Below are 26,541 nucleotides of genomic sequence, written 5' to 3'. Positions count from 1 at the left end.
TTATTATTATAGATGATAACAAAGTACATCACTAAAGTTAACTTTCACATCTGTTTTTTTTGGGTGCACACAGATTTCAATTTACTGTTAGATCAAGATGAGGGATCACACGTCCCTTCCAGTCCTGTGAAGTTGCCAAATCCACTCTGTGTTCTGGTGCAAGGCTGTAAAGATGAGGCATGCTCCAAGTTTGATCTCCGCTGGTCTGTCTGGGTTGGAGGATCTCAACCTTTAGGCAGCCATCAAGGTCTCAAACTGACCTCAGTGGCTTTGTATCGAGCAATCAGACAGGGTTCCCATTGCTACTTGGTAACCCAAACCCATGTTGAAAAGAGCATAAGAAACAGGAGCAGGAGTGAAAGCAAAATCCTGCTGATGCTGGAAATCTGAAATGAAAAAGAACATGGAGCATAGAAAATACAGCAAAGAAAGTGCTGGGAAAACACAGCAGGTCTGCCAGCATCTGTGGAGAGAGAAACAGAGTTAACATTTTGTGTCCGTATGACTCTTCCTCAGAGCAGGAATAGGCCCTTCGAGCCTGCTCCGCCATTCAATAAGATCATGGTCGATCTAATAGTGGCCAAAATGCCACTTTCCTGCCTATTCCCAAACCCCCAAAATCTGCCGAACTCAACCTTTGAATATATTCAATGACCCGGCTTCCATTGGCCTTTGGGGAAGAGAATTCCAAACGCTAATGACCCGCTGAGAGAAGAAATTCCTCCTTACCTCATCTTAAATGGGCAACCCTTTTATTTTGTGTGACACTTGCCTATGCTGCCCCTACACTCACAGACCAAGCACTGGAACGCAGAACAGTGGGGCGATTCTCCAAGCCCCGCGCCGGACCGGAGAATCAGAGTAACCGCGCCACGGCGGCCCGACGCCGGCGCGGGTTTCTCCGAGGTGTGGAGAATTGGCATGGCCGGCCCCTGAACACCGACTCCATATTGGGTCGGGGCCGGCGCGTGTAAGAAGTTCCCCGCACATGCGCAGGATTGATCTGGCCCAACTGCACATGCGACTATTTGGCACTGCGTACGGAGGCTGGAGCGGCGTGACCCGCTCCAGCGCCGTGCTGGCCCCCTGTGGGGACCAGAATAGGTCGTGCCCGGGCCCTGTTCGCGCCGTCTTGAAACACGACGCCGTTCACAATGGCGCGAACACTTGCCCGCCATATCGGAGAATCGTCCCCAATGTCCCTGGAACCATATCAATGTACAAAGGAAAAATAAGACAATACATAGAGAATGAAGAGAGGAGTAACAAGGGTAAATACACCATGAGGATTGCAACTGTCTGGTTTTGCTGTTTGGCGATATAATTACTCATGCTGTTTCCTCTCTCCTCCCACATAGGATATGAGAAAACATGTGATGATGACCCTGCTGGATGCGGAACAGTCATACGTAGAGTCCCTCCGAACACTTATACAGGTAGGTGTGTTTGTACGTTTGTGTGTGTGTGTGTGTATATTTTTGTGAACATAGCTGCATTGAAATGGATGGCATTTTGAACAATGGGTTTTGTGGAATGTGCGATCAGCTCAGGCTGCCACCCTAAGCTATTTGAGGTGAGTGGGAGGGACTGAGGCTTCTCGTGTGTGAACCTGCCAGTGGGACGATTGTAACCAGCTTGTGAGGCCTGTCCGGTCACCCAACCTCACCCTTCTTGCTCTGGGGAATTTTGAAGCTGCAACCAAGGTGTTAATGCAAGATGATCAATTAATCTCGCATAAACGCCTTTCATTGGTAACTTTCCTAATTAAATAAAGGGTTCATAATCTGTCTCAATTGTGCATCCTACCTAATCTGGGAATACTTAGAATACTGGGATTTAGCTGGCCCTTTGTTCAACCTCACAGTGCAATGCACTAATGGCCCAAGAGCCCCTCCGAGAGCTCACTGGCTGACTTCTTCCTCATTTACATTGCTTGCTGCTCAGTTGCTTCATATTGTAAAATGGTGATGCTGAGGTCTCAGTTCCGGACCTGCTTGATCCCTCTCTGTGTGAGGGTGGCAATTCCTCCCAATGTCCTGGTGGAGCATGATGCTGAGGTTTCCCTCACTCCATGATCTCTCAATTCTTCATCACTAATCCCTGACCCCATTGTCATCGCAGATGTGCCTTTGAACCAGGTGGATCTTGACCCACCCCATCTTGCGGCCTCTGGCATTGTGTGGTTGAGAAACCTTCACACCACACCCCCTCCTGCCATGAGACCTCTGAACGCCCGCACACTACCTTTACCCCACCTATGGGCTGCAGGTGCCTCCCCAGGCAGAGTAAGCCACCTGCAGCCCACGAGCATGCTTGAGATGACCCCGGACTGACATGTATGCTGTTATGCCCATTCCCTGCGGACAATTTGCTGGGCATGACTGAATGCTTTGCCCTGCCCATTCCTGCAGAGAGAAAAGGGGATTCTTGGCAAGATAAGCAATGAAAAGTGAAGTTCACCAGCCTCCCATTCTGGCCCCGAGTCACAGATTGCATTCTGTTAGAAACTTTCTCCCCATTTAGGTGCAACCTCTTGCCATGCCTTTGGCCACTTTGTTCCTGAGTTGGGATCCCTCCCTGCAGCCAACTGAATCCGCAATGCCGCAAGTGCTGTGCGATGTAAGGTCGGCAAACGAGCCTAGAAGTCCCAAGCAATGTGCGTATCGCCAGCTGTACGTCACTTTTATAGCGTTTTGAAACGCATTGACCTAATTGCACGCCGACGTGCCCTATTGATCGAACTTGGGGGGTGATCCTGGCGAGCATTATTTTTAATTAAAATGTGTGACATTGAAATTTATGCAGTAGCTGTTCTTGACTTTGCACGGTGGGATAAACACCACTGGAAGCTTGATGGCACCATTATAAACTAGTCCTATGATGGCATAAAACCGTTTTTCGTGCTCTCATGAGATTTTCCCCTCCTGGCCGCCGTGGACAGGAGCGGAAAATCTTGGCTAACAGCAGAACTGACGCATGCAAGAAATCCTATCCAGTTTGACTTCCTCACAATCCCTATGGAAATGACTGAACTCGGAGCTGTAAAAAGAAATCCACCACTATATGAGAGGCTCTTCTTTGCTAGAACTGAAAGAAAAACTCCACATTCTGTAGCACTTGAGTCGAGAAAAGCGAAGGCCGGAAGATGCCTTCAATAGACATGTTTGAAATTACAGAGGGGTTCGAGAGGGTAAACCTTAGAATAGAATCCCGACAGGGCAGAAGGTGACTATTCGGCCCATCGAGCCTGCACCAACCACACTACCTAGGCCTACAGCCCCACCCTATCCCCGTAGCCCCACCTGCACATCTTGAAAATGAAAATCGCTTATTGTCACGAGTAGGCTTCAATGAAGTTACTGTGAAAAACCCCTAGTCACCACATTCTGGTGCCTGTCCGGGGAGGCTGGTACGGGAATTGAACCGTGCTACTGGTCTACTTGGTCTGCTTTAAAAGCCAGCGATTTAGCCCAGTGAGCTAAACCGGCCCCTATCTTTGGATACAAAGGGGAAATTTAGCATGGCCAATCACCTAACCACATCTTTGGACTGTAAGGGGAAAGCGGAGCACCCAGAGGAAACCCACAGGCACCGGCAGACAGGATTTACTCCCACTTGGAAATAAGTGGGCTTATTAGCGAGATGCAACATGGTTTTGTGAAGCGGAGGTTGTGTCTCGCTAACTTGATCGAGTTTTTCGAGGAAGTGATGAAGATAGGCAGTCCCTGGGGAAGGGATCTTCTTTTTAAGGGCGGCCTTGGGGGTGGGTGGGTGGGGTTGGTCTCCTTATTAAGGGAGTCCCGGGGGGATCTCCCTATTAAGGAGATCCCTGGGATGGGACTCACTACTAAGGGGATCCCTGAGGGGGGGAGTTCTCCCTATTAAGTGGGTCACTTTGTGGGGGGGTGGGGGGGTTCTCCTGTTTTGGGGGTGTCTGGTAGAGGAGGGGTAGGCAGATAGTGCATTGCTGGCGGGGGGGGGGGGCAAGTGGCCCTCAGATGGACTTTGGCAGCAACTCCCTTAAGGAGTTACCCGCTTGGCCCACTGTAAGGTCCACCATGTCAGGCTCACGTTTGGTGAGACCTATAGTAATCCCCGCCCATTTGATTCCCGGTCCAGGGTCGGAGAATCACAGAGGGCCGGAGATTAGAGTGCTGGACCCGCTAAATGGATGCAAATGGATCATTAGGACCTATATTCCTAGAGCAAAGTTTAAAATTAGTTACTGCCATTGCATAGGATAGGATGTTCGCACCACATGGCATATGCCATAACGCACCTCCCCCATCTCAAGCAACACCAGAGGCACCAGAATATACTTAACATGTTCTTCTCTCGGATAAAAGACCTGTCTGTACCTAGGCAGGGTATAGTCACAACATAGAAACCCCAACGTAACAAAAAAGCAGAAGAATCACAACCACAATAGTTCCAAGAGGACATTCCTCAACCAAGGTGGGGACCGTGGGGCTAACCCTATGGCCATTCTGTCATTACCCTCAGGAGACAACTTCCTCAATAAGGAGGAGAAGACAAAAGCTAACAAGGGAATGGGAGCCAAATGACCCTTTCACATTTTGAACCACACATGAAGACCTGCACCCTCCACCCATTTCCCCGAAATGACGCTATTTGGTTCTGGCATGTATAAAGAGAGGATATAATAAGAAAAGAGGATGGATAATTGGCACACAGCAAAGCTACCATAATAATAATAAAAGTACCTGGATCACTCAGGGACAAGAAAAATGCATTCATTACACCTCCCATTAAACAGGGTAAATGGCAATGAAATCATACAAATAAGGCAGCAGATTTTTAAACTGTGTTTCTTAGCTCTAGACTCCCACACAAGACAATCACCATCTCAACCTCAACCCTATCGAGTCCCATCAGGATCTTGTGGGTTTCAATAAGATCTCCTCTCATTCTTCTGAACTTCAATGGGTGTAGGCCATAACTGCTTAACCTTTCCTCATAAGATACCTCTCCCCTCCATCCGAGGAATCAGTTGTGTGAACATCTCTGGAACTGCTTCTAATGCAATCATATCCTTGCTTAGGTAATGAGATAACAACTATACGCAGTGCACCAGATGTGGTCTAAGTAAGACTTTATACATCTGTAGAAACACTTCCCTACTTTTAATCTTGATTCCCCTTGCAATTAACACCATTTGCTTTCCTAATAATATGCTGTACCTGCGTGTTAGTGTTTTGAGATTCATGTACCAGGACACCAAGATCCCTCTGTACCGTGGAATATTGAGGTCTCTCTCTATTCAAATAATATATTGCTTTTCTGCCTACCAAAGTGAACAAGTTCACGGGCGCGATTCTCCACCCCCCACGCCGGGTGGGAGAATAGTGGGAGGGCCTCCCGACATTTTTCACGCCCTCCCGCTTTTTACGGCGAGAGGCGATTCTCCGAGGCCGATGGGCCGAGTGGCCGGGCCTTCGAGCCCGTTTCAACACGGCAGCAAACACACCTGCTCGCTGCCGTCGTGAAACGGGTGCCAGATGCCCGTTTGGGGCATCTGAGGGCCCGATTGGCTCGGCAAAACCACGGCCGTGCCAAGGGGGGCATAGGCCCGCGATCGGTGCCCACCGATCGCGGGCCGTGCGTCTGTAACGGACGCACTCTTTTCCCTCCGCCGCCCCGCAAGATCAAGCCGCCACGTCTTGCGGGGCGGCTGAGGGAAATGACGGCAACTGCGCATGCGCGGCTAACGTCATCGGCCGTGTCAGCCGGCGTGATGCTTGGCGTGCGGCCTTGACGACCGTCGTCAAGGCCGCACGGCTGTGACGCACAGGGCCGTGCTCCTAGCCCCGCTCGGGGAGGAGAATCGGCCCTGGAAGTGGGCGTGAAGGCTGCCGTGGGTCATGGCCTGTCCCACGGCAGCCTTTACGATTCTCCGCATTTGGGGAGAATCTCACCCCACATGTTCCCAAATGATACTCCATTTGCCAAATTTTTTCCCACTTGCTTAACCAGCTAACTCCCTTTGTAGATTATTTTTGTCCTCCCGAGAACTTTATTTCTTCTTTGTGTCATCAGCAAATATAGTTGCCGCACATTTGGTCCCTTCATCCAGGTCATTGATATATGTTGGAAATAGTTGTAAATGCAAAGTTGCTTCGGAAAGAAGAATTTACTTTGATGAAATGTTGACTGCCAGCATACTTCACTATTGCGCACTCTGAACCAACCACATTTAAATGTTTAGTCAGCAGGGGGCACAGAATGCATTCTAGCAAATTCTGCACAGGTGGTGACGGAAAATTGGCATTCACAGCCCCTCATAGTGGGCACCTCCCACAGGCTATTGTTGAGGCCTGAAGGCAGTTTGCCACCTTGCTCCTTCAACTGGAGAATACTGCAAAGAGACAGAAAGAAGTATTTAAATAAAAAATAAAATGGAGTTGAAGGGATAGGTGCAATTTAAATAGTATTATTGTGGAGCTGGGTAATGCAGTCATTCTAGTGTCAGTGTCAAGGCATTGGTCGGTCTCCTAGCCAGACCTTCAACTGGGCAGACAGATTTGTGGATCTGAACATCTCATTATTTCAGTCTTATCATTTTTGGCTGTTGAGAGAAAGATGGATCATTTACCAGGTTTCATCTTTTACCAAGTTGTCCAAAGACTGACACTGATGAGTTGTGTAAGAGGGCAGTAGTCTGGCCATTTGCTGTGGTCTGGGTATTTAACTATCTCGCTTCTGCATACCTACCAATCTTTACATTTTTAAATCCCTCAACTCATCATTGTAAAACCCAAACAATATAGCTCAAGTAGTCTGAAGCACACTAGATACCTGAATGACATAGTCATTAATCATCCTATCTCCTGCGTATCAGTGTGCCAGAACTGGAGCCCTCTCCTTGAGCCTTCTGTCTCCAGGAGAGTTGCCACTGCTTGCTGACACCTTTTAATAGCTCTGAGAAATCACTGTATTTCTTCACTCAGGCATGATGGGGGCCAATTAGATCGTCCCTTCTTTGACTGACAGCACGCAAATGGCTTATATTCATCAGGCCAGTTCTGATAAAATCAGCCAAACACACTAAAAACGGCTTGACATGTATTATCTCTGCTTGGTTTCTGGGACATCTTTAGTAATCATGTCAGGGTGAACACTTACAGCAGAGCTGAGGAAGCTATTCATGATCCACATTGATGTCCCTGAATTTAGAGAGGACTCTGGTAGGTGAGCAGTGATCCCGGTAATGTAAAGAGTTCAACATCGCCAGAGTGTGCTGACAGTTGTGCCGCTGGCCAAGGGGCTTCTGCCGGTGGGGGGGAGGGGGGGGGGGGGCATGGAACATCATTGCCGCAGCCTGCAAGTCAGCCATGCGGCTGTGCATGCCACTAACTGCCCACTGTGAACTTAGTGCCATGGGTGTCCCCCAGGCCACCCCCCCAGGTACCCGCTGGCCCCAGCCAGCCCATCAACAGGATGGGCGCACTCCAGTGCAACAAGTGCCATCTTGTTGGCTGGAGTGAGTGCGTGTGCTAATACGCAGCTGCAGCTTGTCAACCTATAGAGTGCCAATCCCGACCCAGGAATCTGACATCAGTTTTCATTGGAAGCGCTCGTGTTCCACGTGGCACCGGTGCTAGCCCATTAACCGTTCCGGAATTGCCCTGGGACCAGCGGCAATTCTACTGTCGTAGAGACAACACTTAGTCTCTGAAATGGATAAACGCTCAAAATGTTTTAAATGAGAGCGAGGCTGTTCAGGGAGTGATTCCAGAAAGCATAAAGGCAACCTGCAACTCTCGTAACAAGGTTATGAGAGTTCACAAGCGAGCTCAATTGAAAATTTCTAAATTTGGGATTGAATTAAAAGTTTGGTTGTGTACGGATATTAAGGATTATGGAGTTACGACACAGATTAGCCATAATCTAATTGAATGATGGAAGAGGTATGTAAAGATAAATGGCCTGCCTCTTTTTCTATGTTCCTGTAACATTACCCCTGTACCCAGAGTACAGTGTTGTACATATACACAAATAAACACATATACCTATCAATAATATTTTAGATATTTTTTTTATATATGTATTGTATTGCTTTATTTAACATAGTCCTAAAGTGAATCATATTATAAGACTGATTTGAATCCAATGTAGAGTGAAATGTTAAATCATGAGGTCTGCATCGTATTTGAGTAATTTTTCTTTCATCGCAGGCTGTGCCAGCATTTTCATTTCATTTCATTTTTTCCCATCCCTAATTTTCACAGAGGGGACAGTTAAAAGTCAATGGGTCTGGAGTCACATGTGGGCCAGACCAGATTTCCTTCCCCAAAGGACGTTAGTGAACCAGATGGGTTTTTTTTTAATGACAATCGACATTAGACGTTTAATTCCAGACATTTTATTGAGTTTAAATTCCATCACTTGCCGTGGTGGGATTTGAACCCGGGTCCCCAGATTATCATTCTAGGTCTTTGGATTACTGGTCCAGTGACAATACCACCATGCCACTACCTACCCGAGTCATGATCAGTTTAATTGATATTTACATAGAGAGGTGACAGTAAACATTTACATTTGTATCTGGTTGCTGCTGTCATTGTTTGAGCTTTGGTTACAATCTCCATTGAGGCTTGTAACTTTAAAAGAAATTCAAACTTCCAGTGAATGGCTAAAAGGGTAATGCAACAAAATTTCACATTTAAAGATTTTGGTGTAACAAACAAACTAAAAACAACATCAATTAAACACTATTTTTGTTGGCAGCTTATACTTTAAATTACAGAACAGAATTTTACTCTTTTACTTTGATCACAATTGAAAAGTTATATTCATTAAAAGCTCCAGTTATATTTCACTCTGTCCCTAATATAGGCCTTCAATTCTCTCATAAGCGGGCCAAAGTAATTCTTCGTTCCCGTGGGTTTATTTCCATTTGCTCCCTTTCCCAAAACTGACTTTCCCGGTGAGGGTTTTTCCTAAAGATTCTACCCCTAACTCAAACTAGGCTAGTCTTCCAGCCTCATTCTAATCCTAATGAATTTGGTATTTTTTTCATATATATTTTTATCAGAGATTTTACAAATAACACAACGAACCCTCAAACTAGTACAGTAGAGTATAAATGCTTCTCAGTACATGAATACAGAAAAATACAGGATAACACAGTTGGTTCAGCTCGATCATTAAACTTGGTGCCTCCTGTATACGGGGATAAACAGTGGACAGACAAGTGAGAGAATGGGGGAATAAGAGGGTAAAGCCATGAAGCCAGAATAAAATGGTGCACACCTTCATGTGTCGCGATTGCACATACAGCCAAAGATTGTACAGGATAAGATTTTCGCAAACCAATTCTGACGTGCACCAATGTATACCTCGCCCAACTCCAATTATACCAGACCACCAGTGGCACATTATAACCTCTTTTTCTCTTATATGGCACATGCCTGCATTTCTGCAGGAGCCGGTCAACAATTTTTTAACCCCAATATAAAGAAAACGAAATACAGAAAAAGCCCCCAAAAAACATTAGTTTGAAGGGGACATTTTACATGTAGCCACAAGATGTAACACGCCCCTAAAATCTGGTACAAATCTACAGTACAGAGTGATCATTATTCCAAGCATATATACAAAGAAAGTGGCTCAGTAGTTAGCACTGCTGCCTCACAGCCCCAGTGACCCGGGTTCAGTTCCAGCTTGGGTGACTGTCTGTGTGAAGAACATAAGAACTAGGAGCAGGAGTAGGCCATCTGGCCCCTCGAGCCTGCTCCGCCATTCAATGAGATCATGGCTGATCTTTTGTGGACTCAGCTCCACTTTCCGGCCCGAACACTATAACCCTTAATCCCTTTTTTCTTCAAAAAACTATCTATCTTTACCTTAAAAACATTTAATGAAGGAGCCTCAACTGCTTCACTGGGCAAGGAATTCCATAGATTCACAACCCTTTGGGTGAAGAAGTTCCTCCTAAACTCAGTCCTAAATCTACTTCCCCTTATTTTGAGGCTATGCCCCCTAGTTCTGCTTTCATCCGCCAGTGGAAACAACCTGCCCGCATCTATCCTATCTATTGCCTTCATAATTTTAAATGTTTCGATAAGATCCCCCCTCATCCTTCTAAATTCCAATGAGTACAGTCCCAGTCTACTCAACCTCTCCTCGTAATCCAACCCCTTCAGCTCTGGGATTAACCTAGTGAATCTCCTCTGCACACCCTCCAGTGCCAGTACGTCCTTTCTCAAGTAAGGAGACCAAAACTGAACACAATACTCCAGGTGTGGCCTCATTAACACCTTATACAATTGCAGCATAACCTCCCTAGTCTTAAACTTCATCCCTCTAGCAATGAAAGACAAAATTCCATTTGCCTTCTTAATCACCTGTTGCACCTGTAAACCAACTTTCTATGACTCATGCACTAGCACACCCAGGTCTTTCTGCACAGCAGCATGCTTTAATATTTTATTGTTTAAATAATAATCCCGTTTACTGTTATTCCTACCAAAATGGATAACCTCACATTTGTCAACATTGTATTCCATTTGCCAGACCCTAGCCCATTCACTTAACCTATCCAAATCCCTCTGCAGCCTTCCAGTATCCTCTGCACTTTTCGCTTTACCATTCATCTTAGTGTCATCTGCAAACTTGGACACATTGCCCTTGGTCCCCAACTCCAAATCATCTATGTAGATTGTGAACAATTGTGGGCCCAACACGGAACCCTGAGGGACACCACTAGCTACTGATCGCCAACCAGAGAAGCACCCATTAATCCCCACTCTTTGCTTTCTATTAATTAACCAATCCTCTATCCATGCTACTACTTTACCCTTAATGCCATGCATCTTTATCTTATGCAGCAACCTTTTGTGTGGTACCTTGTCAAAAGCTTTCTGGAAATCCAGATATACCACATCCATTGGCTCCCCGTTATCCACTGCACTGGTAATGTCCTCAAAACATTCCACTAAATTAGTTAGGCACGACCTGCCCTTTATGAACCCATGCTGCGTCTGCCCAATGGGACAATTTCTATCCAGATGCCTCACTATTTCTTCCTTGATGATAGATTCCAGCATCTTCCCTACTACCGACGTTAAGCTCACTGGCCTATAATTTCCTGCTCTCTGCCTACCTCCTTTTTTAAACAGTAGTGTCACGTTTGCTAATTTCCAATCCACTGGGACCACCCCAGAGACTAGTGAATTTTGGTAAATCATCACTATTGCATCTGCAATTTCCCTAGCCATCTCTTTTAGCACTCTGGGATGCATTCCATCAGGGCCAGGAGACTTGTCTACCTTTAGCCCCATTAGCTTGCCCATCACTACCTCCTTAGTGATAACAATCCTCTCAAGGTCATCACCTGTCATAACCTCATTTCTATCTGTCACTGGCATGTTATTTGTGTCTTCCACTGTGAAGACCGACCCAAAAAACCTGTTCAGTGAAGTTTGCATGTTCTCCCCGTGTCTACTCTGGTTTCCTCCTCAGTCACAAAAATCCGCATGTTAGGTGGATTGGCCATCCTGCATTGCTCCTTACTATCCAAAGGTTAGATGGGGTCACGGGATTACAGGGATAGTGTGGGGATTTGGGCCTAGGTAAGGTGCTCTTTTGGAGGGTCTTTGCAGACTCGATGGGCTGAATAGTCTTCTTCTGCACTGTGGTGATTCTATGATACCAGGAAGACCAGCAAATATTCATAGATTATCAAACAAAGTAATCATTGTGGCCGGCGTCTCCCTACATATGGGAGATAAAAGGATACCAAAAAGAGCAAGGGATCTTAGGATAATAGGATACCAGGATAAAGCCGTAAACACATGGCCTTGTGGTGCACGCCCTAGTCCATAAGGCAAAACAGCACGGTAGCACAGTGGTTAGCTTCACAGTGCCAGGGTCCCGGGGTTGATTCCCAGCTTGGGTCAGTGTCTGTGCGGAGTCTGCACGTTCTCCCTGTGTCTGCGTGGGTTTCCTCTGGGTGCTCCGGTTTCTTCCCACAAGTCCCGAATTATGTGCTTGTTAGGTGAATTGGACATTCTGAATTCTCCCTCAGTGTACCCGAACAGGTGCTGAAGTGTGGTGACTAGGGGATTTTCACAGTAACCTCATTGCAGTGTTAATGTAAGCCTACTTGTGACACTAATAAAGATTATTATTATTTAAAAAAAACCTAACTCAGCCTCTCAAGACCTCCAAGCAATGAAATGATGCCCCAGCAGAAGGGGGACAGCAAGATGCCGCCATCAATACCCGATGTGACTTGGCAGTGTACACTCTCATACACGGATACTTAAACCAGACTCGCTCACAACAGACCTCACTCCTCACCAACCAAATACGAGGCATCGTACAGGCCCCGCCAACACCGGAAATCTTAAACCATTTTCTCCGAGGAAACCCGACTGGCAAGAAGAAGAATCGTCGAGACATCCGTCAACGGGGGCTGGGGGGGAATCAAGCAACGTGCACTTTAGCAACAAATGATATCAGAGACAGAGCAGCATTGCCTCGTAAGAAACAGGACACAGCCTCCCAGTGGACCCTAAGCCTCAAGAAGGAGGATAGTCTGGAAGTCCCTATATAGGACCACTTGGAGGAGGGCTACCTATTCCTCCATCCAGCTTAACCTCCAAATGAAGGAAGACTCTAACAACACTAAACCGAAGCACTCAGACCTGTATTCAGGCCCTGCAGCCAACAAGATACTACCTCCTCAGTGGTTAGCATAAATGCTTCACAGCTCCCAGGTTCGATTCCCGGCTGGGTCACTGTCTGTGCGGAGTCTGCACGTCCTCCCCGTGTGTGCGTGGGTTTCCTCCGGGTGCTCCGGTTTCCTCCCACAGTCCGGGTCTGCTACACACAGCAGCAAGTCATCTGCATAAAGCGACACTCGGTGCTCCTCCCCACCCCGCACCAGACCCCTCCACCTTCCCGACTCCCTGAGCGCCATGGCCAGAGGCTCAATTGCCAACGCAAAAAGCAAGGGGGACAGGGGGCACCCCTGCCTCGTCCCACGGTTGAGCCTGAAGTACTCGGACCTCCTCCCATTTGTCGCTACACTCGCCATCGGGGCCTCGTACAGCAACCTCACCCATTTAATAAACCCCTCCCCAAACCCGAACCTCTCTAACACCTCCCACAAGTACCCCCACTCAACCCTATCAAAGGCCTTCTCCGCATCCAATGCCACCACAATCTCCGCCTCTCCTTCTGCCGCCGGCATCATTATCACATTTAGCAGCCTTCGCACGTTAGTGTTCAGCTGCCTCCCCTTCACAAAACCCGTCTGATCTTCATGTATCACCCCCGGCACACAGTCCTCTATTCTAGTGGCCAAGATCTTAGCCAGCAACTTGGCGTCCACATTCAGCAGTGAAATTGGCCTATATGATCCACACTGCAAAAGGGTCCTTATCTCGCTTCAGGATCAGGGAAATCAGCGCCCGTGACATCGTCGGGGGCAAAACACCACCCTCCCATGCCTCATTAAAGGTCCGAACCAACAGGGGGCCCAACAGGTCCGCGTATTTGTTATAAAATTAAACCGGGAACCCATCCGGTCCCGCCGCCTTCCCCGACTGCATGTGGCCAATCCCACTGACCAGCTCCTCCAACTCGATCGGCGTCCCTAGTCCCTCCAGCGGCTCCGACCGGTACAGTTCCCTGTAGAAGTCCCTAAAGACCCCATTGACCTCTGCCCCCTGCCGCACCACATTCCCACCCCTATCCTTCACTCCACCAATCTCCCTAGCCGCGTCCCGCTTGCGAAGCTGATGCGCCAGCATCCTGCTCGCCTTCTCTCCATATTCATAGACCGCTCCCTGCGCCTTCCTCCACTGTGTCTCCGCCTTTCTGGTGGTCAATAAATCAAACTTGGTCTGCAGGTTACGCCACTCCCCCAGCAATCCATCCTCCGGGGCCTCCGCATACCTCCTATCTACACTCAGCAGCTCCCCCACCAGTCTCCCCCTCTCCCTCCTCTCCCCCTCTCCCAATGGGCTCGGATGGAGATCAGCTCCCCCCTAATCACTGCCATCAGAGCCTCCCACACTATCCCCACGCGGACCTCCCAGGTATCATTGGCCTCGAGGTACCTCTCAATACATCCCCGGACCCTCCTGCACACCTCCTCATCAGCCAATAGCCCCACGTCCAGACGCTAAAGCAGGCGCTGGTCCCGCACCTCCCCCATCTCCAGATCCACCCAATGCGGAGCATGGTCCGAAATTGCTATAGCTGAATATTCAGCATCCTCCACCCTTGGGACCAGCCCCCTACTCAGGACAAAAAATCAATGCGGGAATAAACCCTGTGCACGTGGGAGAAAAAAGAGTACTCCCGAGCCCTCGGCCTCCCAAACCTCCAGGGATCCACCCCTCTCATGTGGTCCATAAACCCCCTCAACACCTTGGCCGCTGCCGGCCTCCTGCCTGTCCTAGAACTAGAACGATCCAGTGGGGGATCCAGCACCGTATTGAAGTCCCCCCGCCATGATCAGGCCCCCCCGCCTCCAGGTCAGGAATACGGCCCAACATACGCCTCATGAAACTAGCATCATCCCAATTTGGGGCATACACATTTACCAACACCACCCTCTCCCCCTGCAGCTTACCGCTCACAATCACATATCTGCCGCCACTATCAGCCACCACCTCAGATGCCTCAAATGCCACCCTCTTCCCCACCAGGATCGCCACCCCCCGGTTCTTCGCGTAGAGCCCTGAATGGAAAACTTGTCCCACCCACCCCTTCCTCAGACGAACCTGGTCCGCCACCTTCAGGTGAGTCTCCTGAAGCATGGCCACGTCCGCCTTCAGCCCCTTCAGATGGGATAACACCCGGACCCGCTTCACCGGCCCATTCAACCCCCGCACGTTCCACGTGATCAGCCTGATCAGGGGCACCCCGCCCCCCTCCCCCGTCGACTAGCCATAGCCCATCGACTGCTCGCCCCTGGCCAGCACCCCTCACACGGCCCGCTTCAAAGTTCACGATTAATGATGAACCACAGGATAATATAACCATCCGTGGAGCTTGAAAAGGCCAAAGACATGTCAGGATCATCGAGCAACATCCAGGATACATCCAGACTTTCACCTGCACCTCATCCATGTCGTCGTCCTGGAGCCCCGATAACGTAAAACCTAGACCCCAGCGGGTGGCAAAGACCTGTTGCGCTCGGCCCTCTCCAACCCTTCTTGATGAACATCGAGGACAAGGCAGTGTAAGACCAGTGGTCAGGATCCTCGACCGACCCCAAGCCTCGAACCCAGATACAATGTGTTCCATCGTACTCGAAATGCCCAAACCTCAAATTGAGATAGTGAAAGCGTGGCAGGCAATTCTCAAATTCGGCTGGGAATTCATCCCCAGGATTGGGCAGGAGATTGGGTGCAAGGATACTCGCTCTTGAGCCCCATCTCTTTGATTCAACCAGGATGTTCAAGATATCATGCAGCAGGGTTTCTAAGGACTGAAGGTGAGATTTCACCCAGGAGACTGCCCTATTGACTGACAGTATTCTCTTCTCCACTTTATCCATTCTCAATGTGAGCACCAATAACTTGTGCCAGAGAGCCATGAAGGTTGTCCACAACTTCACTCACAATGGCAGCCATCATCTCGACGACAATGGCATCACCGATCTGTAGGACCATTCACCAGCAAAACCACCACTGAGAGCTAGGCCTCACACCGGCCCCTTCACTTACCGCCTCAATCAATCACGGATTTTCTTCACTTAAGTCGGCGGCCCATCACTAAAATTCTGCCAGGATCTTCCAGGAACATAGCACAGAACATACACACCAGGATTAAATGATTATGAATTGTTGTCAGGATAAAAAGAGCATTAAAATATGAGTACCACCAGAGCTCGCGAAAACGCAGCTACTCCTGTACTTACATCACGTGTACGGTCTTTTCAATTCAAGCGTGAGCTCCTGTCTACATTCTTGTGCAATGAACCATCGAGACCCGCTGCCTATAGCTACTCCCCCCGCTCTCTCTTGGATGTTGGCATACTGATGGGTCTGTGAGTTTCAGGGATATGTTTGGAAAGTCTGTAACCTAATCCTACAAAAGGCTCCTGATGGACCTTTCCCCTCTCAAAGCCCATCACCATGGCAACATTATTCACATAGGTCTTGTATCGAGTTAGAACAGTTACTTAGCTTTCCTTTAGACTCCCAATTCCATTTTGTCTTAAAACTAAATAGACTTTTACAGTATAACCGTTTACAAGCCCAACATTCTTGGGATTTTGGAGACTGACAGTCTATACACTGGCCGAATTCTCTGGCCTTTTTCTGGAGGGGAGACTCTCGGGTCCTCCCGGCTGTGCCCTCCACCCGCGGGCTTCACAGCCGAGAAACACGCAGTTGGGAGACCTAAGAATTCCCCCACTGTCAGTACGGATGCTTCCGCCATTGTCTACCTTGCACCTTCTTCCCAGTAAAACAATTTAGGTTTCTCATTAATCATTAACAATTAAACCACACAGGTTTATTATCAGCAGAATTTAGAACAGGTCACAAGGTCTATCCCCACCCCCCCCCCCCCCCCCCCCCCCCCCAACTCCCCCAACTCCCCCCCCCCATTCCTTTTACTCTAAATTAAAGATCCAGCACCAAACATAATCTTATAAACTTTGTATTTGTAACAGCCAATGCTGTCATTCTCCATGTGGCGAGCAACTAGCTTGGAACAGTTTAGTGAATAATTCATACCCTTTGCGGTATTCCCCAAATTACCTCCCCTTCCAGGCCTTTTGGACTGCTTGGGTTTTTTCTGCAGGAAGCAGAAGGGCAGCACAAGTGGATAGTACTGTGGCTTCACAGCGCCAGGGTCCCAGGTTCAGTTCCCCGCTTGTTCTGCATGTTCTCCCCGTGTCTCCGTGGGTTTCCTCCGGTTTCCTCCCACAGTCCAAAGACGTCCAGGTTAGGTGGATTGGCCATGATAAATTGCCCTTAGTGACGAAAAAGGTTAGGAAGGGTTATTGGGTTACGGGGATAGAGTGGAAGTAAGGCCTTAAGTGGGTCGGTGCAGACTCGATGGGCCGAATGGCCTCCTTCTGCACTGTGTGTTCTATGAATGACTATTTATTAATTTGTCTCTGAACCAGCTGTTAGGAATATTCTTCATCCTCCACATGATGTAAAGCAGATTCGCCCCCCCCCCCCCCCCCACTTTTCAGCTAATCTTGAATTCATTATGTGGGAAAACGTTGCATTAAACTCCAATGCCGCCCAACATGTGGATTAGATTTCTTGTACAACTGCGTTCATGGCCCATGGAGATATTCAGTGAGGTTCTGTGCCATTAACCTTCACAAACATTGACCAGTCATTGGTGCGATTGCACCTACAAATTGCTTTCCTGTTATTGCCAACCATAGAGTGATAGAATCCCTACAGTGCAGCAGGAGGCTATTCGGCCAATCGAGTCTGCACCGGCCCTCTGAAAGAGCACCTTACCTCGGCACATTCTCCCATTCTATCTCCATTTCCTCACCTAACCCTTGGATACTATTATGGGCCAGGGTTAAGAGAACCCCAAAGCGTATCATGGAGTTCACCTGACCCACAACTTTTACTAGATTGTGGTATGGGAAGCACACGGCCCACTCGACAGGTGTGGTACAGCAGAAATGGAAAAGTATATTTTAAAGCAAAACAATGTTTATTCTATGAACTCATTAACCTTTTTAAAACATACAGTGAACAACTTAGCAACCATTTAATTAAAATACAACCCCCAAAGAACACAACACTACGTAATCCGTAAGTTGTCCTTTTAACATCCAGAAAACTTAAGAAACACCTTTTAACAGCAGCACATTAGGTTTACATTCACTACTGAGAACATTTATAATTCTGAATTCATCAAATGATCAAGAGATAGTCTTTTCATGGCAGAGAGATCAACAGTGCACCCGTTCTGTCTGGCTTCAGCTCCAACACTGAAAACGATACTAAGACACACCCTGCAGCAAACAGCCTAAAACAAAAGTAAAAGCTGACAGACAGCCCAGTTCCACCCACTCTCTGACATCACTGCAGTAATAAACACCTATTTTTTAAAGGTACTCTCACTACAGATATTTATATACACACCCATTTATAAACACCCATTTCTTAAAGGTACCCTCACATGACACCTCCCCCCAAGAAAAAAAAATAAACCATCAACTTCAAGATGGTTTTTTAGTACAAACTAGAACATAAGAGTTAGAAAACATCCGCAAAATGCTGAGAAAGAGCTATGAGAGATCACTGAGAGGTCTGTGGGAGTTCCTTACAGATTGAAAAAATGATACTAAATCAAGGCCTGGCATGATACACAAGGTGATAAAATAGGGAAATGAGCCCCTGAAGTCTTTTGATAAAGTTCCACGTGAAGAACAATTAACTCAACTCAAAGCAGTGGAAATTGAGGGAAAACCTTGGGAATGAGTAAGAAACAGGCTAAAGAGTGGGAGGGTCACAGTGGTGGTAATGTGGAGTTTGGCTCTGGGGACTGCTGCTGTTTCTAATGTATGTAAATGACTTAGATTCAAAGCAAAACGGTTGAGTTTGTAAATGGTATCAGACTAGAAGAAACGGTGGACTTGGAAGTTAAATTTCAGGGCGATTTGATAACATGTAAGTGGGATGATCAAAGGTAGATGTGATTTAGTGCAACCATACTTGTGAAGTGCTGTGGAGACAGAACAAATAGAAGACTTCTTCCTGAACACAGTTGAAACAGCTGAGGATGAAGTTGAACCTACTCATCTTAATGGCTGGGATTCTCCATTTGGGAGTCCATGTGCTCCCATTATCGGAGGATCACGGCAAGTTTGCGCTGGCTCTAGGAGCAGCACCCGGTGATAGTGGTGAGCATAGTGGTGAGCTCACTGGACTCCATCGGAACCTCCGTATCGGGCTACCATTGTGAGCAACCCAATCACAACGCCCACCGGCAGGTCCCCCCTCCCCCAACTGACAAGGAGAGGCTTCGCCCCCACCATGGGAATAATGGGTCAATCAACCCCCCGCCCCCCCAACACCACGCTCAAGTTTACCCCCCCCATCAGTCCTCCCAATAAACCACCCCCTTCAGTCCAGGCCCCCTGTCATTGCAAATGATGCACTGCCCCCTGCCACCATGCTACCTATAACCTGGCGCGGTGGAACCCAAGGGAGTCATGGCACTGATAATGTGCCCCTCTGCCACTGCCAGGCTGCAGAGGGAGGTCTCTCAATGTTCCTGAGGGTTGAATGGACCTAACCCTAACCTCCCCTGGTATTGGGGTCCTATGACTGGTCTGCCCTTTCCAGCCCTTGGCATGATCTCAGGCAGCCCTCTGTTCAACAGCATCCTCATGGTCTGACTTGGTCAAGCCTGAAGTGGCCTGCTCACCCCGAACAGCTCTGCTTGACGGCTTAAGAGCAGTTCAGGCAGTCCAGTGAAGCTCAATGCAGAAATACTTTCCCTTTCCTAACATCTGCTCTCTCAGCCAAAGTCATAAGACCATTAGATATAGGAGCAGAATTAGGCCATTCAGCCCATCGCATCTGCTCCATCATTCGATCATGGCTGATATGTTCCTATTCCGCATTCCCCTGCCTTCTCCCAAAACTCTGATCCCCTTATTGTTCAAGAAATCCCTTTATTAATCAAGAGCACCCCGATTGTGCTTGAGGTGCTGTTACCTACAGGGCTACAGACCAAGAGCTGGAAGGTGGAATTAGATAGAATAATTATTTCTTCGAACATAAGAACTCGGAGCAGGAGTAGGTAATTCAGCTTCTCGAACCTGCTCCACCAACAATACAACCATGGCTGGTTTCATCACGGCCTCAACTCCATCCTCGTGCCCATTCTCCATAACCCTTCAACTCATTACTGATTAAAAATCTGTCCAACTCCTCCTTAAATTTACTCACTGTTCCAGCATCCACCACACTCTGGGCTAGCAAATTCATGGCCCTTTGGGAGAAGTGGTTTCTTCTCATCTCGGTTTTAAATTTGCTACCCCTTATCCTGAGGCTATGACCTCATTGTAGAATGTCCCACACGAGGAGACATCTACTCCACATCTATTTTATCCATACCTTTTATCAACTTATCAACCTCTATTTCATCTCCCCTCATTCTTCTAAACTGTAGAGTGTATAGGCGTAAACTGCTCAACAGCTCTTCATAAGAAAATCCCTCCTCTCTGGAATCAATCTGGAACCGCCTCTGAACCACCTCCAATGCCAATACATCTTTCCTCAAATAAGGGGATTAAACTGTGCACAATACTCCAGGTGCGTTCTCACCAATGCCTTGTACAATTTCAACAGGACTTCCTTACCTTTTATAGTCTATTCCTTTAGCTATAAATGCAAACAAAAGCCTTTAAAACAACAGCTATTACAAGTGTTAGGGCTCCCTCGATAGCTCGCAACACTTAAACGCATGAAATCCCCTGAGACCTTTTGAAACGCAAAACATTCATTCAATTTGAGCAGTCTGAATTCTCCCTCAGTGTAACCGAACAGGCACCGGAGTGTGTTGACTAGGGGATTATCACCGAAACTTCATTGCAGTGTTAATGTAAGCAGACTTGTGACAATAAAAAAGATTATTATTATTATGGATAGAATGTGATAAGTGTTGTATTAGATACATGTTCTTTAAAAAACAAAGAACAAAGAAAAGTACAGCAGAGGAACAGGCCCTTCGGCCCTCCAAGCCCGTGCCGACCATGTTGCCCGTCTAAACTAAAATCTTCTACACTTCCTGGGTTCGTATCCCTCTATTCCCATCCTATTCATGTATTTGTCAAGATGCCCCTTAAACGTCACTATCGTCCCTGCTTCCACCACCTCCTCCAGCAGCGAGTTCCAGGCACCCACTACCCTCTGTGTAAAAAACTTACCTCATACATTTCCTCTAAACCTTGCCCCTCGCACCTTAAACTTCTGCCCCCTAGCAATTGACCCCTCTACCCTGGGGAAAAGCCTCTGACTATCCACTCTGTCTATGCCCCTCATAATTTTGTAGACCTCTATCAGGTCGCCCCTCAACCTCCGTTGTTCCAGTGGGAACAAACCGAGTTTATTCACCGTTCCTCATAGCTAACGCCCTCCATACCAGGCAACATCCTGGTAAATCTCTTCTGCGCACACTCTAAAGCCTCCACATCCTTCTGGTAGTGTGACGACCAGAATTGAACACTATACTCCAAGTGTGGCCTAACTAAGGTAAATGTTATCGCAACTAAATGACCAAAATGGATGTTTTTGTACTGGCTGAGTGCGCACAGGTAAAATATGAAAGCAGTGTGGAGAATGGAGAACCTTAGCATACCAATTATCCCCTAATTAAAACTTTCTGTCTGGGTTCTAATGGTGTGCATACCATTTTCTAATAAAATTTAGAATGAACATGCACCTAATCCAGCATCTTATCACATCATCCATCAGGATGTCCCTTTGGAGGTGATTTTATGGAGCTTATAAAGATGGGAAAGGTGACATGTTTAATTAGGCGGGATGGGAACTTTTGGTTTCCCGACGATGTGTTGAGATGCAGAGATAAATCCAGCACTGTGTCTGTGCTGTGTCGAGCATTATGTCAGCCTGTGATGCGTTCCTTTTTGTAATGCATTTGCAAGCTGTGGATACTCATTAGCGTAAACATTTAAAAAATTATTACCGTCAAGATAAAGTCAGCAGTGCACGAGAATCTCAGGACACCCGATTCACGACCGTTTAAAGGTGGCTTTTTTGTGAAGTTGTGTGTAGGGTCAATGTTTTCCTTGTTTAACTTTATGGCACGCTGTTGGTCGTTCTGAGTTAGTGTGTTTAACACTCCTCCAATAGAGGCAGTGTGCTTAACACTCGTTTGGCTCTGTTTCTTATTTCTATGCTCTGGAGTCGCCAGGTGCCGTAAGAGACACCGTCACAAGTGCTAAGGTCAAGTTCAAGTCAATAAAGTCATACACCGATTTAGTAAGTCCAAAACAATTAGAGTTTATTATAACAATTACAATAAATACTCATGCACACGCTAAAAGACTAACTTACTTCTACTATTAAACGACCAATACTTATCTAAGTAGGAACAAGCAAGGTCAGGGAACAAGGCCTTTGTTCCTTTCTGGTCTGCAACTTCTGTTCGCTAATAGTCGGCAAGAGAACAAGCAATGCCTGGGTCACGTAGCGATCGTCGTTTTGGCACTTACTTTTTGATGGCTGTTGCTCAACGGCTGGTGTAAAAGACAGGATCTGGAGGCTGGAGTCGGAGGCTGGAGACAGGAGGAGCCGGAGACAAAACAGGCCGAACCATGTGCGGGACCTTCTTTTTATAGGTCCCCAGAGGTCCATGCCCCTTGGGGCAGGCTCTCTTACCTGCTGGGGATCGATTGGGTCTTTCCCAATCGATATGATTCGAACCCCCCTATCCTAGGGTCGTTCCTTGATGGCTGGGGCGGTTCTTAGGGCTTATTGTCCTGGTTTCGTTGGCGCCATCCTGTCTGCTTCACTATAGAAAAGTATCGATAGATACTTAAATGTATCTATTGTATCTGGGACTATCCCGGTATCACCTCATTAGTATGCAGATCGTTTTCCCATTAACATCGCTGCCTGAACTCTGCAGCAGTGGGGAAACCGTTTTTTTTACGAGTGTCTCACTGTTGAAAGCTTCTGCAAGCTGTTTGTCCTGGACTATGTCCGTTTTTCCCTGCAGTCTTTGCAGTTCTCCATTTTGTATACTGGTGTCCATTTTAGATGGCTACAACGCGGGAGTGGAGCAGGAGAATAGACTCTTGCTTGGAGGCTCGGGACCAACGGGGATGAGCCAGTGGTGAGGAAGTTTTTGGAGTTGGATTGGAGGCATGGAGTTTGGGCCTGGTGTTCTGTGTGTGGTGGGGTGCTGGTGGTGGGGATAGTCAATCAAGGTAACAAAATGAGGGACCTAAAACGTGATGTTGGTGTTGTCCACATGTGACTCCATCTCAGTATGCTGGCTGGTAGAGTCCTTACAGGACTTTGCGATTACCTACAACATTTCGAATTACTCTCACTGAGACTGCTGTCGGACAATGGCCTTTGTGATGCATAGAATGGTGGGCCAGCTGAGCCAGAGTGGCGACTTCAGCGCTGGACACGTGTGGTGAATGTAACTTAGTAATTCACACTGTATTTATCAATACCATTGTAAGCGCAGTAGCGTTATCCGACCACTAGGGGGAGTAGCTCTGGGAATGGATTGGATTGGATTGGATTTGTTTATTGTCACGTGTACCGAGGTACAGTGAAAAGTATTTTTCTGTAAGCAGCTCAACAGATCATTCAGTACATTGGAAGAAAGGGAATTGAACAGAATTCAAGAAAGTACATGAGAATACATAATAGGGCTACACAATATATACAATGTAACTACATAAGCATTGGCATCGGATGAAGCAGACAGGGTGTAGTATTAATGAGGACAGTCCATAAAAGGGTCGTTTAGGAGGCTGGTGACAGTGGGGAAGAAGCTGTTTTTGAGTCTGTTCGTCCGTGTTCTCAGACTTCTGAATCTCCTGCCCGATGGAAGAAGTTGGAAAAGTGAGTAAGCCGGGTGGGAGGGATCCTTGATTATGCTGCCTGCTTTCCCCCGGCAGCGGGAGGTGTAGATGGAATCGATGGATGGGAGGCAGGTTCGTGTGATGGACTGGGCGGTATTCACGACTCTCTGAAGTTCCTTGCGGTCCTGGGCCGAGCAGTTGCCATACCAGGCTGTGATGCAGCCCGAGAGGATGCTCTCTATAGTGCATCTGTAAAAGTTGGTAAGGGTTAATGTGGACATGCCAAATTTCCTTAGTTTCCTGAGGAAGTAAAGGCGCTGTTGTGCTTTCTTGGTGATAGCGTCGACATGAGTGGACCAGGATAGATTTTTGGTGATGTGCACCCCTAGGAATTTGAAGCTGCTCACCATCTCTACCTCAGCTCCGTTGATGCTGACAGGGGTGTGTACAGTACTATGCTTCCTGAAGTCGATGACCAGCTCTTTAGTTTTGCTGGCATTAAGGGAGAGATTGTTGTCATTGCACCACTCCACTAGGTTCTCTATCTCCCTCCTGTATTCAGACTCGTCGTTGTTCGATATCCGGCCCACTATGGTCGTATCGTCAGCAAACTTGTAGATGGAGTTGGAACCAAGTTTTGCCATGCAGTCGTGTGTGTACAGGGAGTAGAGTAGGGGGCTAAGTACGCAGCCTTGCGGGGCACCGGTGTTGAGGACTATTGTGGAGGAGGTGTTGGTGTTCATTCTTACTGACTGTGGTCTGTTGGTCAGAAAGTCAAGGATCCAGTTGCAGAGTGGAGAGCCAAGTCCTAAGTTTTGGAGCTTTGATATGAGCTTGGCTGGGATTATGGTGTTGAAGGCGGAGCTGTAGTCAATAAATAGCAGTCTGATGTAGGAGTCCTTGTTTTCGAGATGCTCTAGGGATGAGTGTAAGGCCAGGGAAATGGCATCTGATGTGGACCGGTTGCGACGGTATGCGAATTGAAGTGGGTCAAGGCGTTCCGGGAGTATGGAGGTGATGCGCTTCATGATCAGCCTCTCGAAGCACTTCATTACAACTGACGTCAGGGCCACCGGGCGGTAGTCATTGAGGCATGTTGCCTGGTTCTTCTTTGGTACCGGTATGATGGTGGTCTTCTTGAAGCAGGTGGGGACCTCGGAGTGGAGTAGGGATAGGTTAAAGATGTCTGTGAAAACCTCTGCCAGCTGGTCCGCGCAGGTTCTGAGTGCACGACCGGGGATCCCATCCGGGCCCATCGCCTTCCGTGGGTTCACTTTCAGGAAGGCCGATCTGACTTCGGAAACTGTGATGGTGGGTATGGATGAATTATGGGTTGCTGGGGCACTCGATAGCGGGTTGTTGGTTACCTGCTCAAACCGAGCATAGAATGCGTTAAGTTCATCGGGGAGGGGTGCACTGCTGCCAGAGATACTGCTCGGCTTCGCTTTGTAGCCCGTTATGTTGCTTAGTCCTTGCCACAACCGCCGAGAGTCTGTCTGTGACTCTAGCTTAGTTTGATATTCTCTCAGGAATGCTCAGGAGTTTGTACAGGGCTCCACCCACGACTCCTGCCCCTAGACTGCTGTGTAAATAACTGCGTCCAGAGCCAGCCTGCAGTTCATCGAGAGTTCAACGGGTAACGGGCTGGCTCTGTAATAAGTAGATAAAAACCACTGTTCATATCTTAAAGTACGTGTCTTGTGAATTGATGGTTCCATCAATTTAATCTACTTAAGAACAGTCAGGATCGATCATAGAATCAGCCCTCAGGCCTGGACGCCTGGAACTCGACCCACAGGATGCAGAGGCAAAAGAAATCTTCACCCACTGGCTACGGTGCTTTAAGGCCTACCTGGCAGAAGCGAGCACAGCCGAAACAACAGAGGAACAGAAGTTAAGTCTACTGCACGTGAGGGAGAGCCACAGAATCTCTATGCAACTAAAGTCGGCCGGTTCATATACTGCAGCGCTAGCGATACTCAATAAGATGTATGTAAGGCCCATTAACGAAGTTTACGCATGTCATGTGTTCACGACTTGCCGCCAGCAGCCTACAGAATCACTCGCCGAATTTTTAAGAGAGCTCAATAATCTATCGAATGACTGTAACTATCAAGCGGTTACCGCGGCTGAACATAGAGAACTCGCTGTACGCGATGTTTTTGTAGCGGGCCTCAGGTCTAATTATGTGCGCCAACGGCTGCTGGAAAAGGGGGCCCAAGACATAGAAACAACTGCGGAAATTGCTACCACGATGGAGGACTCCTTCCGCAGCCTCACCTCGTCCCCCGCGGACCCCGCGACCCAATCATGGGCCCCCGACCAGCGACTCCCCCAGGCCTGTGCCACGCGGCCGCCCAGCCACCATGCTGCCCCAGCCAGCCACTATGCTGCTCCAGCCAGCCACTATGGTGCTCCAGCCTGCCATTTCTGCGGCCAGAATCAGCACCCGCGGCAGCACTGCCCGGCCCGCAACGCGACCTGCAGCAGCTGCGGGCGGAAAGGCCACTACGCGAGAGTGTGCCTCGCAAAAAGGGCCCCAGCTTCCAACTCCACAGCGGCACAAAGTAATCGCTCCCCACACCCGCAGGCCTGCGGGGCCCGAAACGCTGCGGCCTATGCCCCGACACCGCCCCCTCCAGCCACGTGCGATCCATGGGGGCCGCCATCCTGGCAACCTCAGCCACGCGGCCGGCCACGTGTGACTCATGGTGGCCGGCATCTTGGACGCCATCTTCCTCGCTGCCCGCCATGTGCGATCCACGGGCCCGACCTGCATCTCCGTGCTCGGACAACTCATCAGAAGAGTACGACCTCCCCGAGCGCTCGTCACGCGGCCCGCAACTCGGCGCAGTCACCCTGGATCAATCACGCCCGAAGCATCTGCGAAATTCGATGACAGAGGTCCAAATCAACGGGTACAACACGCCATGCCTTTTCGACTCCGGGAGCACTGAGAGCTTCATACACCAAGACCTGGTAAGACGCTGTTCGCTCCC

General features: G+C 48.2%; 1 protein-coding gene across 1 annotated transcript in view; it reads left to right on the top strand.

Moving 5' to 3' along the window:
- The window catches only part of LOC119977696 (rho guanine nucleotide exchange factor 17-like), a 502,702-nt gene that overhangs the window by 276,658 nt on the left and 199,503 nt on the right, over positions 1 to 26,541 (top strand). Inside the window, exon 2 of the mRNA XM_038818879.1 lies at positions 1,359 to 1,436. Coding sequence (XP_038674807.1) covers positions 1,359 to 1,436 — 78 coding nt within the window. The remainder of the gene's footprint in view (positions 1 to 1,358; positions 1,437 to 26,541) is intronic.

Source organism: Scyliorhinus canicula, chromosome 14, assembly GCF_902713615.1.
Source record: "Scyliorhinus canicula chromosome 14, sScyCan1.1, whole genome shotgun sequence".
In the NCBI taxonomy this organism is placed as follows: Eukaryota; Metazoa; Chordata; class Chondrichthyes; order Carcharhiniformes; family Scyliorhinidae; genus Scyliorhinus; species Scyliorhinus canicula.
Note: the sequence above shows the minus strand (reverse complement) of the source record. Positions and strands in the feature narration are given on the sequence as shown.